The sequence below is a fragment of the Buteo buteo genome, chromosome 21 (assembly GCF_964188355.1).
Source record: "Buteo buteo chromosome 21, bButBut1.hap1.1, whole genome shotgun sequence".
NCBI lineage: Eukaryota > Metazoa > Chordata > Aves > Accipitriformes > Accipitridae > Buteo > Buteo buteo.
Window position 1 is genome coordinate 17,470,732 of NC_134191.1, and position 16,193 is coordinate 17,486,924.

At 44.6% G+C, this 16,193-nt stretch overlaps 2 protein-coding genes across 9 annotated transcripts in view; one reads left to right on the forward strand and one right to left on the reverse strand.

Moving 5' to 3' along the window:
• Positions 1-15,549, reverse strand: part of FANCD2 (FA complementation group D2) — a 63,324-nt gene extending 47,775 nt beyond the window's left edge. The window contains exons 1-8 of one of the 8 annotated variants that reach the window (XM_075053058.1): positions 14,329-15,549; positions 13,408-13,484; positions 5,822-5,923; positions 4,959-5,093; positions 4,274-4,341; positions 3,292-3,395; positions 2,722-2,785; positions 1,565-1,617 (exon numbers count right to left, since the gene is read on the reverse strand). In XM_075053058.1, the coding sequence (XP_074909159.1) occupies positions 1,565-1,617; positions 2,722-2,785; positions 3,292-3,395; positions 4,274-4,341; positions 4,959-5,093; positions 5,822-5,923; positions 13,408-13,456 (575 nt within the window). In that variant the 5' untranslated portion in view covers positions 13,457-13,484; positions 14,329-15,549. Of the gene's footprint in view, positions 1-1,564; positions 1,618-2,721; positions 2,786-3,291; positions 3,396-4,273; positions 4,342-4,958; positions 5,094-5,821; positions 5,924-6,733; positions 6,834-13,407 lie in introns of those variants that run through there. The other 7 variants (XM_075053059.1, XM_075053065.1, XM_075053062.1 and 4 more) reach the window with 7 other exon arrangements.
• EMC3 (ER membrane protein complex subunit 3) lies at positions 7,148-12,920 on the forward strand. The gene is made up of 8 exons (XM_075053083.1): positions 7,148-7,383; positions 7,616-7,673; positions 8,473-8,566; positions 9,270-9,374; positions 10,072-10,153; positions 10,305-10,384; positions 11,002-11,084; positions 12,662-12,920. Exons 1-8 carry the CDS (start codon positions 7,229-7,231, stop codon positions 12,788-12,790), a joined length of 786 nt encoding a protein of 261 aa, XP_074909184.1. The 5' UTR covers positions 7,148-7,228; the 3' UTR covers positions 12,791-12,920.
• Positions 15,550-16,193: the final 644 nt, after the last annotated feature.

Consider the following 16,193-nt stretch of genomic DNA (forward strand, 5'->3'; position numbering starts at 1 on the left):
TTTTGTTCCCAATTCCTTCCCTAATATTGTTTGCTGCTTTGACTACTGCTAAGCATGGAACTGATACTAAAAATAAGAAACAAAAAGAAGCACCCATACAAGATACCGTTCCTCAGTGAAAACACTGAGTTTGTCATTGTATTTATACAACAAGGATTATTTTTAGTCTGATTTTTTAAGAAAACAAGGTTTATGCAGCTGTATTGCGTAAGATGCCCTCCCTCTTCTGTAACTTCTGGTCACACTGGTCTGAACACATACATATTAATAAGTTGGCTGATGCCAAGCTGCATGGATAAACCAAGTTCTCCCTACCTTTCCTACAATAAGACAATAAATTGAATGTCCTCTGTCCAGGCATCAACTGGCATTAAACCTGTAGAGGTCTGATAGGTCTATGCTTTTACGTCAGATTTGGGAGAAATTGGCCCATCAGTACAGGTGTGGTTACAGACTAGCTGTAACGAGTGTTGTTTCTTGTCCCATAATTAAACAAAACAAAAACAGTAGGAAGTCCACTGAAAAAACTCTATTGTTCTTCACAATTAGTTTTATATTTTATTATCCTGGAATTTTTTACCAGAAATTGTTACCTCACTTTTCATTTCCTTTTTCATTTACAAACACGCTGAACAACCCAGATCTCCCCGGCACCATCCTCCTTCTACTGCAAAGTGGACCACCTTTTTTTTTTCCCCATTTGTAACTGGTCATTAATACATAGAAAAAACTTACTCTTCTTACAGTTTGATAGGAGACAAGTGAAACAACATCCATTTTTAAGACTTACCAAAGGGTTCACAGCACAATTAACAGCTTATCACTTTTACATCCCAGATCCTTTAGAATTCTTGGGTGAAAACAATTCAGTCCTTGGGACTGTTTGTGTTAAACCCTCCTCTAACAAGATTTCAGCTTGAGACAAATTTTCAGGCTCAACCTCTGTACAGTATATGTATCTTGCTTGATACTCAGCACAAACAATACTGTACAGGAGCCTCAGCTTCTTTCTATCCCTTGACCTGCTCCACTAACTCTGTAATAAACATGCAGAGCACTGGAAAAGAGTTTTAAGTGTTCGAGTCTTGCCTATGTTGCACCTCAAGATCTCCCACTCTGCTCTGATGTTCTACACTGAAAAACCAACAGTGCTTTTTCTATTTTCCTTGTTTGAATGCAATCTGCATTTTTAAAAGGAGGTCTGTTTGCATCTAGCAGCCTCCTAAAACTCTGCCAGCCACTTTAATCTTTTTTTAAACAATGAGACACTCCATAGTCCCTCTGCTGAAATACTTTCAAAGCTTGTGCCAGTAGCTACCAAAAGCATAATGAATCATGAAATATGTCTGTATTTCAGCTTCTATAAATTTGTCTTCTGCTTTATGCACCCACCAGTTTAAAGTCATGGTACCTCACAGATAATTTTACACATGTATGAAATAAAAAACATCAGTGCAAACATCCATTCAGGTAAATTTGAAGTAACAGTTAAAGTCAAACAGACAGTGATTGTCCAAAAGAAGAAATTTCATTTCAAGGCAGAGAGAAGACAGTCTATACTCACATGTCAAAAAAGAATTCGGGGATCTTTTCCAACAACAGTGTTATGACAGCAGGCTAGAAGAAAGGCAAAAAGACAGTGTCAGGATGATGATTTACTGTTTGTGCTGTGGCATTGCCACCTAAACTATCCTTCACAAAAGATGATATATGCACAGAATAAGAACAAAAGACTCAAAAGGACAAATAAAAATATCTCCTGTATAAGAAACCTCTTCCCTAATGCCAGAAAGGAAGCACACAGCCTGCAAGCTGAAATCCACAAATGCTGAGAGTGGCATAAACTATCCACATAATCTGATAGAAGCAGAGCATAAGGGCAGCATGCACAATTCCTCTGGGCCAAACGAAGCTCTCTTTCTCAGACCCAGCTGAGTTGCTTTTCACCACATAGGAATCTAAAGCATCAGCTTTAGGTAAGTTTGAAAACAGTGACTACATGCTTTTGCCATTCCCTTTGCAGGTCTAATTCTTGCCCCCTTTAATCCTGGCCCAAATGCAATTCAAAAAAATTATTTAAAGACAAGAACTTTTAAAACATTTTAATTATAAAAGGATTGAAATCCACGGCTGCTCTAAGGTTTCCCATGCCTTGGTGAGAGATCTGTCATCTTCAACTCCATATACATCTTGATGCAACTTGTATACAACATAACAGAACTTGTTCTTGCCAGCAGGTTGCTCAGCGTCTTGCCCATTTTTAAACACCTCCAAGATTCAAATTCCTCCAATGATGGAGTTTCCATCACCTCTCTAGCCTACCTGTTCCAGCACTTAAGGAAAACATTCTCTACAGTGGAAGTGGTTATATCCTATCAGAATTTCTCACGGTTGACCCGAACCATTGTCTCTCATCCTGCCCCTGTTCACCTTTGAGAAGAGTCTGGCTCTGTTTTCTCTATACCAGGTAACCAGATATTTGAAGACCACAAGATCTCCCTTAATCTTCTCTTCCTAAGACTGAACAAAACCAATTCCCTCTGTCTCTTCTTGTATGCCATGTTCTGCAGGCCCTGAGCATCTTTGTGTCACTAAATTGGACACTATTCCAGATGCAGCCTCAGCTGCCTCAACTAGTTCTATTAATCCTCTACTTACATAAGCAAAAGGGTCTCTAAATAAATCAACACCACTGTAAAGAGCAAACTAAGGCGCACATACCTGTAAGATCTTAATTCCAAGAAGCAGTTTAATGAGGCTTTCACAATACGAGTGCACCAGAGTCCTGCAAGATGAAAGATTCCGCTACAGTTGTAATAAAAACATGTTAGGAGAACAGGCTGTAACTCTTTCCATTCATGGTTTAAGTTTTTTTTAAAAACACTTACAACGACTTATGGTAACACATGGTAACCACAGACGCACGCAAAAAAATTTAAAACTGCATTTTAGCTCTAAACGAGCTTACTCTCTACAAGACTAGTGTGAGCTGGAACCGGTTGACCTTCACCAGCCTTGTCAAAATTTTTTTCCCAGTATTTGGTTCTTGCCATAAAATGCCATGAAGCCCAACACATGCCACAGGCAGCTAGTAAATTCTGTAACTTACCACTTTAAACTTACTGCTATCATATAGCAAGGTATTACACTAGCCACTTTTGCATAACAAACAAGTCTTGTTGTGTATCAGCTGGAGCTATGGCTTTTCCCTTCACTCTGCTCAATGTTGTATGACATTTAAATAGAGACTGGTTCTGACTGAAGGGGAAGACAAAATACATTTTCTCTGACCTCGACCCCTCAGTCCGTATGGGAGTACATGGCAAGAGACAGTTCTTGAACTGGTTTCTGTCCTTGATATGAGATTCCAAGCCGCTGATAAATTGCTTCACAACCTGCAAAGCAGAGAGAAGTTATCCATGTCCTGAAAAGATGCCCCCATCAACTGCTGTCTTTTAGGATGCTCTTTGTGAGCAGATGATGAGAACAGGAAAGAGCTAGCCAGGCAACTGCAAACAGAAATTGTGATGGAAGGAAAGCTGGATAATAAATGAACTCTAGTCTAAACCATTTCCAAAAGGAAACACTAGTTGTTCCACAAAATAACTCTAAAGCAAGTGTCTCACATTTTACTTTGATTTAAAAGGGCTTTGCCTTTCTTCCTGTTCAGCTGAGACAGCAACATTTAATGTGACAAGAGCTGCACCCAAAAAACATTTGCAGGATTCAAATCACTGGCCTCAGGACTTTCACGCTGGGCTTGTTGATTGGAGAGGAGCACCACATGGTGGCAGTTTTAATGCTGCCAGCTCCCAGCCAACACAAAACCAAGCACAGCTTCCACTAGAAAGTTAAGCAAATTATTCTTCTCCCTTAAGAGTCTTTGTCTATTGAATAATATTGCCAATTAATTACTTCGACAGGGCAAGGTGGTGGAAGTGCAGCACTTTTTCTTGGAATTATGCAAAACCAAACTTGGAGCACACACACCAAGGCTGATTTAACAGAGACACATGCTAGTCACCTCTGTGTCTAACTATTCAGATGTAACAGCTGAGAAGAGACAGATACAGCAGAAGGACAATGGGACCAAAAGACTGGGACAGCAACATGGAGAGAATTAGACAGTCTGGACCACAGAAATCCAAGATAAGCTACTGTGTTGCACACTTTTGTATGGGACTAGCAGGGACAGGCAGCTGCATTTGCATCTTTTGCTACACAGCAAACAGTTTTAAAGCTGGCTCCTGCCAAAGCATAGTCCGTTACTTACACCTGGGTAAGTAGGGTGCTTCTCCAGGGCGAGGCAGAGTTTCTTCTGGAAAGCCATTTGATCTACAGCTAAGGACAAAGTTTAAAAAGAAAATAAAGAACCAGACACATTTTATCCATACAACATCATAACATCAGCTACACTAAGTACAAGCTCTCAAGCCCATCCACCAACACTTCTGCATTTGATCTCTTGAGAAGTCCAGTTAGCAAAAGCCTGAGTGGTATCACTACTTGTGCGTTCTCCAGTCTGGACTAAGAGTAGCTAACAGCACTAAAAAAGCTTAATAGTCAAATTCCTGAAGGCCTTCTCTGTGCTGAAATGCAACATGAGATGTTCATCTTCCTGTTTCAGAGCTCCTGCCTCTGGAACTCAATACGCTAACCACAGATGCAGTCTAATCTTATTCCATATACCTCCAATAATCTTTCAGAAGCCTTCTGACTCAGCACGTATACACCCTAAAAGCTGGTATAATGAGTTTAGATGATGCACTGAATTCAGCAGGAACTGAGCAATTCAAGATGTATATAACAAATAAGAGGCCAGATGAAGGTTTACTTGAACTTTGGAACAAGCTGGCTCAAGCATTTTTGCTCTGCAAGTAAAATGCATCTTTACTTTGTACCAGTCATCTTTGCAGGTTTTCAGACACAAACAGAGAGAGCAAGTGTTAAACCCATACCTATTTCATTCTGTCCCTCCCCAGCTTTCAGTATAATTCCTGATGTTCTAAGGAGCTCTTCAAAGACTCCCTCATCCTCCACTCCACCATGGGCAGAGGCCTTTTCTGTATCAGAAATCCGCAACTTCTTTGTTTCTGAGAAAACAAGACATGCTATGTCAAATATAGTCTGTAATAAAAATAGCAAGGATTCTTCATATAAACAACTAATTAAAAATTAACCTTCTATTAAGAAATTAGAGGAACACAGGAATACACTTATGGGACCAGACCAACAAACTGTACTGCTATTTGACAGCAGTCATTAGCAGACTCGGATGCCAATGCACAGATCCTATAAAGCAGTTACCCCTGCAGCATGACACCAGAAAGGAACTTTTCTTCCTTACCCCATAACCAGAGACAGTTAAGATACACCTTCAGTGGCTGACTCTCATGGGAGACATACCCACTAACAGATTATGAGCAACGCTAGAGTACATACTGTCCTCTGACCTGAAAAGCACAAATTTAATCTAAGTTCTCCCACCAGACCTGCCTCTTAGGTATCCACCCATCTGCTAAAGCAAAAAATAACCATCTTCCCTCCAGCTACACAGAGAGGTTATTTTGGTTTGATTTATAGATATCAGTTTTGATCAAACGTGATTCGCAGACTGCGAAGCTCAAGATCATAAATGCCGATCAAAGCTATGCGAACAGAGGGACTGAGAAAAGATATGGCACCACTTTCAGCATTGTTGTTTTACTGTGATTAAAAGAGGGGTTTAAAGATCAACAGCGTCACTAACAATTAGCATTATCAGAACTGCCTGGGGGCCGCTGCCTCTACCAACAGGTCTCTATTCCCCATAAGATTATACCTGAGCACCTACTCGGCAAGTCTGTCTTGCAGCTCTCTCCAGAAACATCAACTTTTGACAATTTCCTTTTGGAAACCATGGTAACAAAACCTTTGTTGTTGCCTATAAAAATGCAGGAAAAAGACAAGTGAGCAAAGGAGACGTGACTTTAATTCAGGGTTTTTTAAGCAAATCTAGAATGTATTAGTGAACAGTGAAGGGAAATGCTCCAGAAACTGAAATCGCTCAAAGAAAAGCAGATTGCCTGGTTAACCAGTTTTTCTGCTGTACAGGTTGAGATTTTAGAGCTTGTCATATTTAAATAGCGTAATACATCACTTTTTCTAAAATTCAGTTCCTCATAAAACAAGGCTTAGCTTTTCTTTCAGATGCTGGGCAAATTAAATGGCAAGTTAAAGTGAGTAGCTAGGAGGTCTCAGATAATATCCACTAATCTAAACTTGTGATCCTCTCCCCATACCTCCAGAAAGCTACAAAGGATTAACAATTTAGTATCCATGAGCCCAACCACGTTAGCCGACCCTGTTCAAGTTCCTAACCCAGTACAACCGCAAGAAGAGTTCTGTCAGCACAAACCTCCACCCGACTTGTCCTCTTCTGGTGGGTGGCAGTGATTAAAAAGAAAAAATAAATCTTGGCTCACCTTTAAAACTTAAAAATTATTAAAAAAAAAGATGCTTGGTCATCTCATGCTCAATTTCAACTCTTTGGCCAAGGCCGTTAAAACGAATTCCATTAAATATCAGGGTGGAAGCAGCACAATTCCCCAAAAGAGCACGATGAGCCTTTAGCGGCTCCTGGGGACCCGAGGTGCGGACTGACAGGCCGAAGAAGAGCGCTCACTCCCGGGTAGTCCTCTCCTTATTACACCTGCTCCCAAACGCTTGGAAATTTCTGTGGCAGCCAGCTTACCTCACCCGAGCGTTGACAGGGCACTATGGGGTAGATAAAGCTTACGTCGCCCTGAGCTTGCTTATTCCAGCTGCCTCAGCCGGGGGGGCGGCCAGCCGGTCGCCGAGAGCAGCGTTTCGGCAGGCAGCCCAGCTCTACAGCCGGTTTACCGCTCTTCCTAACAAACGGCCACACAAACGGGGCTCGGAAACGCCGTCCCGAACCACACCGGCCTCGGAAAGCGCCGCCGGGGCGGGTGGGCCCGTGTGGGGACCGGGGTGCGCTCCCCGCGCCGAGGGACCCTCACCTGGGCCGCCGAGGCCGGGGCCGGGGTCGCAGCGGGGGCGGCCACCGGCTGAGGCGACGGGGCGGCCGCTCGAGCTTCCCGCCACCGGCGCGCGGTGACGTCCTTCCGGCGGCGGAAGGGCAGGGCCCGGAAGCGGAAGCGGAGCCGGGGCGGCCCGGTGGGCGGCCGGGGCCGGGGCCGGGGCCGGGGCCGGTAGCGGCACCGCCACGATGAGCGAGCCCGAGCTGCTGCTGGACTCCAACATCCGGCTATGGGTGGTGCTGCCCATCGTCTTCATCACCTTCTTCGTGGGCATGATCCGACACTACGTCTCCATCCTCCTCCAGAGCGACAAGAGGCTGACGCAGGAGCAGGTGTCCGACAGGTCAGGGCCGCCGCCGCCGCTGCCGGGGCCCCCTCGGCCCGGGCCCCGCCGCAGCCCGGGCCCCCCCCCCCTCGGCCGCGGAGGACCTGGCGCCGCCGCCTCTCGTCTGCCCGTCCCTGGGTTCCGCCGGCCTCCGGCCCGGTTCGCTCCCGCCCGCTGGCCGCGGGGGGAGCAGCGGCCGGCCCGCTGCCGCCTGCGGCCCTGCCGCTAACGCCCCATGTCTCTTTTCCAGCCAAGTCCTGATTCGGAGCAGAGTCCTTCGGGAAAACGGAAAATACATTCCAAAACAGGTACGGAGCCGCGGGAGCGGCTTTGCGCTTTACCAAGAGGGTAGCTGCGAAAGGAGGGCCAAGCGAGAGGCTGTGCCAGCGGAGTTAGAGGAGCTCCCGGCCGGCGGCAGCTCCAGCAGTGCCCCGCGGGGTCAGAGGGTCTGGCCGGGTCTCCCCTGGCCCACCGTAGCGCCTAGAAGCGCAGTCAGTAGCAGGTGCGTAGGAAGCCCGGACGCAGGGCCACCGTATGTGGCTTTTCCCTGACGTTAACGTTAGCTTCCACTGCTTGGTGTTTTACCCGGATACTAAAACGAAGCCTGCGTCCAAACCATCGTGTTTAATATCTGCCAACAAATACAGAGGGATTTAATACCAGCTTGGGATAAGGAGGTAGTCATACAATGTTTAGTTTGCTGAACTAAAAATCTCTCGTTCATATTGGCTCAGTCGCTGCCAGGTATGTATGTTGTAAAATCCAGAAATCAGCTGGGGGGAGTGAAAATGTCCGATGTACCGGTATCAGTACTGAACCAGCAAGAACTTTGCACAAAGCACTAAAAGCTCTTTAATGAATGTGGATTCTTCTTCAGAGAAGCCCTAGAGTTATTTTAAGAATTTTCGAAAGCCAGAGAGGTGGTACTCTGGATCCAGGGAAACAGAAAAGTGAGGAGCTTTAGAGCACGCTGGCAGTGAAGTACCTCCCCAAGAAAGAAGGATGCATTACAAAAGAGCTCATAAGATGCCTGCGTGTCTGAGCAAGAAATAATGCTTCTGTTCTTTCATTTCTTATGGTGTTGGCATTGACTCTTTTTGTTTTCAGTCTTTCCTGACCCGGAAATATTATTTTAATAACCCAGAGGATGGATTTTTTAAGAAAACGAAAAGAAAGGTAGTGCCTCCTTCACCAATGACAGGTACGTTAAGGTACCATAAATATAGCTGGGCAGAAAAACTATAAGTTTCTGCCAAGGTAGGAAGGTAAACCAACTTTGCAAAGAGCTCACTGAATGTGAGGGAGGGCGTGGGACTGTGCAGGTGGGTATTGGGGAGGAGGGGGGAGCAAGAGCCTTCTCTTTGCTAGCGACACGTTAGGTCACTTCATTTTGCTTAACTTCAACCTCCAGCTGCCTGCAGTGTCTCACGAGACCACAGCCATCTCAGTGTTGCCAGAAATGGGAAGTCCTGCTCTCACTCATGTCCTTTTGTCAGTTTTTTGCACCAGCTCCTGCAGGACCTTCTCTAAACTGATTTAACTTTAATTTTAACTTAATGTGGCCAGAGACCTCAGCAGCCAATTAGCTGGATAGTTCATTGTCCCTTTTCTAACTAAATCAGCTTGCAGAGGGGTCAAGCAAGTTCAGCAATCTGGAGTAAGGGATGGGGTCAGACACAGTAGAGAACATAACACCCTTCTGGCGGCAGCAGCAGCAGCCTCTCATCTCATTTTGCAAAGTATTTTACAACAGTGGAAACTAATAGATAATGGGATAGATAGTGGGATAGGACTGTTATCTCTCATGCAGATTCTTAATTAAAATAGCTGACATTAGAGAGGTAATGTCTTGTTTCCCTTTATTGTGATACACTGCTACTTGACGTCAAATCTGTGATTTGCAGATCCTACCATGTTGACAGATATGATGAAAGGGAATGTAACCAATGTTCTGCCTATGATCCTCATCGGTGGTTGGATCAACATGACGTTTTCGGGGTTTGTCACAAGTAAGTGTCTGCAATAACACAGCCCATGGATCTGGCTGTGTTTCTGATGATGACCTTGAGGGTCTGGGCTGCGCCAGAGATTTGCTTCTCTACCTGAAAGCAGTCGATTGGAAGCAGTGTGAATTTGGCTTGTGGCACTCCTGCTATTCACTCCATGAACTGCATTGATTTGCTTGCCCCATAGCAAAGGAGGGAAAATTGTTTTCAGAGTACTGGCCATGGTCACAAAGAAAATAGCTCCTGTATTCAGGAACAATTGTAGTGACAAAACCAATATTTAAATTTATTAGAACTGCCTAAACTTCAAGTTGGTACAGTGGATTTTCCTCTGAACCTGTCCAGGGAGTTGGTTAGTGTGTAATGCAGAGTATATGCATCAAAAAATCCCAGTTCTGTTTTTTTGTCTTACTGTTTATGTGATAACTGTTACCTTAACAAAAGACATTCCCCTTCACAGTCACTGAAACAATACCTGTGATGGTTTGGTCATCCGATTGAGTTTCAAAAAGTCTTTTCATATTAAAATAAATACAGAACTACAGCTTTTTCAAAAGTGCATGTTAACTTGTTATTGTATGCATTGCATTCAGACTACATTAGATTTAATAAAAGTACTATCTACTTGCTTTGCCATTTGCTTTGCAATTATGTAGTGTCACTTTGTGAAACTGGGCTGCTTTTTTTTTTTATCCTGCAGCAAAGGTCCCATTTCCTCTGACGCTGCGTTTTAAACCGATGTTGCAGCAGGGAATTGAACTGCTCACTTTAGATGCGTCCTGGTAAGCCTGTGTCCTCAGTAAGCAAGGTCGAATATTCACTTGGAAAATTTTGAATGTGTTAATAACCCTTGAATGGTCTGTGCGTGCTTCTGAAATGAGATCACAAGCCAGCTCTGAACTGAAATCAACCATGCTTGTTCTGATTTATCAGGGTGAGCTCTGCTTCCTGGTACTTCTTGAATGTGTTTGGACTCAGAAGCATTTATACTCTTATCCTGGGCCAAGACAATGGTAAGACACTGTCATTTCTGTGAAAGAGCCGGCTTCTCCTTCCATGGGATGACTTCTGAGGGAGGCTGGGGATGGATTTCTAAATTTCCAGCCAAAAAGCTCTCAAAAACCTCTCTCACTTCTGTGAGGTTACTCTCCACTGGCCAAGTTTGACATCACCTGCAGCAAGTACCCAAATATTCTGCACCAGCCGTTGGTTAACTGCTCGTAAACTTCCATGGTAATTAACCCATGCTTTCCTTCCCATCACATTGGTGTGCAGAAATATAGCTCTCAGGCTTGCTTTTATTTCTAGCAAGTACCAGTTTAAAGGAAAGCTGCAAAGATTTCTTAATGCTAGATGTGGGTCAGGACAGATACTGTTTCTGGGGGTATTGGAATGCAGAAAACAGTTATTTTCCTGAATTTGTCTCCATATTTTATGTAAACTTAGCTAAGATATAGGGGGTGGGAAGAAGATGTCTTGTGAGAACTCTTCCTGGCACGTTAGTATTGCATTCTGGGTGTTTCTGCAACTTTCTAGTCTATAGCTAGAAACCAGCCTGGTGACACCGTGCTCCAAGAAACGCTGTTTAAATGACACAAATAAAAATCAACCTCTCATTTCTCTTTTGTAGCTGCAGATCAGTCTAGGGTGATGCAAGAACAAATGACAGGGGCAGCAATGGCCATGCCAGCAGATACTAACAAAGCATTTAAGGTACAGTATTCCCACCTGCATTCCTGTTTGCTGTGAACTTAACAGGATTGTAGGCTATATGTAACTCAGCCTCTCCCTGCGTCAAGTAAGGCAATTGCTCTGGATTCCTGTTCCTAAAATTAGAGCTGACAACTGGTGAAGGGTATGGAAGTTGCCCTGGGTCTGGCAGAGCCCTAATACCCTGAAGTAAACCTGATTCGTTAGTCATTCCTAATACAAAAGCTGAATTCATGTGCCATCTTCTGCTGTTGCAGAGGAAGATTTTTTCTTTCCCTTGAGATCTAGTTCTCAAGGAGAAGCTGGCTCCCCAAAAGTTGTGTTAATAGTGCAGCTGAGCATAAGTCCAGCAGGCACACAATGGAACTGGGGTAAGAAAATCAAGTAAGCAAGTTATTAGCTCAACAGAAAATCAGTAAGGATTTGACTGTGTCTCAAAGTTCTCCTAAGCAGTCTCTGTTGGCACTTGCTTATTAGATTGCCTCTACCTTTCACAACCCTAGTTTATGCATGAAGTGAAGGTCCTGGTTTCTGTTTTTATGTCCTGTAGTAGAGATTTACACCCACACAACCTGCTGCCTGGGAAGTCAAGATGGTCTGCTCCTGCAGTTTCTTGTATTCAGTAACCTTCCTGGTTAAAAAAAACCCACATCACCCAGCCAGAGGCTCAGCCAGGGAAGAGGGTGGCTGCAGTTTGCAGCTCTGGTGGAGCAAGTGACTGTTCTCTCACAAACTGTCAGCACTGAGGTGCAATTCCAGCCAGTACCATGCACCCTCTTGGCTCACATCCCTCTGCTTCCTTTCCAGTACTGGCTACCCAGAGCAATTTTGCCGTTCAGCCCTGTAGGGACCTAAACGTGCTACGTGGTCCCCCGCAGGAGCAAAGAGAGGAAGCCCATATTGCAGGAGAAGTGTTCTGGCCAAGAAACACAAATCTCTTGCTGGGCATCGCATGACATGATTTTGCAGGGTGTATGTGGCTTATTCTACTATACTTACTGGAGCAACACTTAAAGGACTATGAGGAGGAGAGATTTGTATTCATAGGTGGTGGAAAATGAGTAGTGGGGGAGATCGTTTTCATATTTAGGATGAAATTCTGTTCTTAGGTCTTGAGCTGCTATGAACACCTGGCTTAATGAATTAATATACTCTGCAGCTCCAGGGAGCTTGTTGGTTGGCGAACAGTCTTATGAGGCACATCAAGTCTGTGATCAGCTGCAGAATTTTTGGCCTGTAACTGTTTTTGTCAAATGTCTCTGAACTAAAGAATTAACTAACCACAAAGCACTTGACCCCCACCCCAGAACAGAATTTGCTGTGTTTCTACAGTTGTTTTAGAAAAAATGGAGTATTCCAGAAGATTAGAAGGTTCTCAAAAAGTAGATGATGTACTTTTGACCAATTAATGCCCAATTAAGCATAAAACACTGAGAGTTGACAGAATTGAGAGGTTTTTAATAGAAATTGGGGTTTTTTTGCAGTTTTTAAGTTAAGTAAGTGCTGCTTTGTGCAGTTCTTGTCTAATTACTTTAATACTGTGTTGCTTTCCTTTCTCTACTTGTTTATTATCAATGCAGACAGAATGGGAAGCTTTAGAACTGACTGATCATCAGTGGGCCTTAGAAGATGTAGAAGAGGAGCTCATGGCAAAAGACCTCCATTTTGAAGGCATGTTTAAGGAAGAACTTCAGACCTCCATCTTCTGAATTTGAGAATATGCTTTTGTCTCTTCTTGTAAAAAACTAATTTGAAAAGAAATCTGTTCCTTAAAACTATATAACGTATTTTAGCAAGGCTGAGAATAAAAGCACCATGTTCAGAACTGTAGTTACCTAACTTTGATTTGAGCCCCAGGACTGTGTGTGTTGTATTTGAGCCAAAGGCTCTCAGTGTGGGTTTCTAGCTGGAGTTCTGTTTCTATTCCTGGGAAACGTATGCTGGAGAAAAGACCTAAAATTTCTAGTTCTAGTACACAAAGAGCAAGCTTGCTTGAGTTAAGGAACTTAACTTAAAACTTCATGAGACTGAAAAAGTATACAGGTAGTGCTTATGTTTCTGGTTTTATCCTTTTGAACAAATGCATAGCTCGTTATCCTTTGCTTTTGAACAATTAAGCAACATCATCATGTTAGCTAATTCAAGACTGACTTAGCAACAAAGTATGTAATGCACCTTCAGATTCAGTTTCTGAAAGCAGTGATTCTCCTTCCTCTTTATACTCTTTTTTTCCTGTTAGAATAATCGGGGTTTGAAGCTTTCTCAGAAGAAAACAAAAGCAAGAGGGAGATACCACTTGCCCACGGCAAAGCATGGGACAGCTCACCTTCCTCTTGTAGCCAAGCCTGCACCAAGGCTCCCTGGTGCTGCAGCATCCCTCTGCTTTCTTCTGCCCTGGTCAACCTGCTGGTGGACACACCAGTGGTCACAGGGGCAACTTCTGCAACTTCTCTGGCAACGAAGAGCCAGAGATGGCATTTCTATGCAGAGGTAGCAAACGCACAGACTATTTCCCCATTAATTTAATCCTTCCCAAGTCCATTTATAAGCACCTCAGACTGCCTGCAGGGGCCGTCCTCCTGCAGAAGGTACGCCTAGCAAGGAAGGGTGCCTGGCTGTTGCCTGTAGTCCCTGTACAGCTATTTACCATGCCAGGTGGGGAATATAAATACCTTGCTTTAAGGCTCCCACCTGACATCTTCTTGCACTATAGAGAACAGGGAGCAACTGTTCCTGGCTTGTCCTGCAGGAGCTCCTCAGATCTCTCTTCCTCAGGGAGAAGAGTCCTAACCTAGGGAAATGCTTCTTACACAGAAGCTCTTCCATACTCTGTGGCTGTTGGGTTTTCCCCCTGAGCCCTTTTTTGGGGGGTGAAATTACACAGCCTCTTCAAAGCAGGAGCTGAGCCAAGTCTGAGACACAGCCTGTTTTCTGTTCTTGCCAAAACTGTCTCCCCTCTGAACAGGAGCCTTAGCTCAGAGATGTTCTTTTCTGCCTCAGAGACCTCTTTCCTGAATGCTAGTAACAGTGCTTCACTGGCAACATGATTTATGTTTCAGGTTATTTTTCCCTCCCCTTTGCAATGGGGAATTTCATTTTGGTTCATCCCCTCTGTGTTCTTGTGTAAGTGTGCTGGTTTTGGCTGGGGTAGAGTTAATTCTCTTCATAGTAGCTAGTATGGGCTATGTTTTGGATTTGTGCTGAAAACAGTGTTGATATGTTTTCGTTACTGCTGAGCAGTGCTTACCCAGAGTCAAGGCCTTTTCTGCTTCTCACCCCACCTCACCAGCGAGCAGGCTGGGGCTGCACAAGGAGTTGGGAGGGGACACAGCCAGGACAGCTGACCCCAACTGACCAAAAGGACATTCCAGACCATATGGTGTCATGCTCAGCTGGGGGAAGAAGAAAGAAAGGGGGGACATTCAGAGTGATGGCGTTTGTCTTCCCAAGTAACCATTAGGCGTGATGGAGCCCTGCTTTCCTGGACATGGGAAGTGGTGAATGAATCCCTTGTTTTGCTTTGCTTGCGTGCGCAGCTTTTGCTTTACCTATTAAACTGTCTCTTTCTCAGCCCGTGAGTTTTCTCACTTTTACCCTACCCTCTCCCCCATCCCACCGTAGGGGAGTGAGCGAGCAGCTGTGTGGTGCTTAGTTGCCAGCTGGGTTTAAACCATGACAATAAGCCATTCCTGCAAGCCTGCACGCTGACACAAAATACCCAAACACCTCCGCATCCGAAAGCTGCCCCTTTGCTTTCCCTTCTTCCCGTGGTGGGTTTCATGCCACACTTTGGAGGCCAGCATTTCATACTGAAGCTCACCATCTGCTGTTCTACAGTAAGGCTCTAACCATCTCCGAGGCTCCAGCTAAGATCAAGCTCCTCCATTATTACACCGTAATCACAACATGAAGACTTCAAACCTTCTTTGCTGGGGCTTCACAGCCCACCTTGACCTGCAAGATTTTGACAATCCCTCAGATTCCCTGCACGGACACCAATGCTAAATGCACACAAGCCCATCACATTTAACTTCCTCAGTCTTTTCCAGCCTGCTCTCATATACATGTTCAGGTTGCCTTCAGGAGGAAATTGCAGTGACTTCAGGACGACTATTTCAGTGGTACAGCCACAAGCAGCCCTGATACCTCTGGAGAAATGGGACAGAAGGAAGGCTAGGACACCCCCCCTGAGATCCGCAGAGGAAGAGGAATGATGAGGAAGCTGTAGCTGAGGCTGTCCAGAGCCACAGAAAGGCAAGAACAGGCTTTGCTACAGCACCAGATATCAGCAACCCAGCACTGCAGGTGAGAAAAGGCAACCCTGGAGTGAGTACAAACTCTCAGATGTGGTGCAGGCAATGTCTGTTTTTCTCCCAAACCCCTACTGGCAGAGCAGGGAGGGGCTGGCTCCATAGGACTTGCCCTCCACTAGCTGAAAGAGCTCCTGGACCACCCGGCATCCCCACAACCAGCAGTCTCAGGTCACGTAATGAAAGCTGAAAATACAACAAAACCCAGTTTCAGTGCAAACCACTCTTTAATTTTCCTTTTTGTACAATAGAGCCAGCCACTTACAAAGTGCTAGTCTAAAAAACAGGTCTGGTATTACAGCACACACACACCAGCTGAAGCCCATCAGCTCAGAGGCAGAGAAAGTAAGAGCTGGGCCACTTTTTCTGCAGTACAACAACAGTCTGTTCAGCATCTGAGCATCAGAGATGTAGCCCCACTGATGTGTTTCTCAGTGTCAGCACAGGTAGGGAGGCAAGGAAGGGGACAAAGGATGTTTCAGATTGATTTTTCTTTCAAAAAGGTCTTTTACTCCCCTCCCTTTCCTCTCTTCCCCATTTTGGAATGCCCGCATGATTTTCTTTCAGGGTAAAACAAACAAAAAAATGCTGATCAGAGTAATTCAGTGCAGTGCTACAGCTTAAAAATTGCTTTTTGGATGCTCCCCTCAGCACTGAGGAAAAAAAACAGAAATACAGTATTAAGAGTTGTAAAAATCCCAAACAACCCCAAAACCAGAAGAGCAGAAGCAATTAAGCAATTCTGATCTCAAAAGTCAAATTTCAATGCTTTAAAAGCAAAATTCCACAGAAGAGGATCACA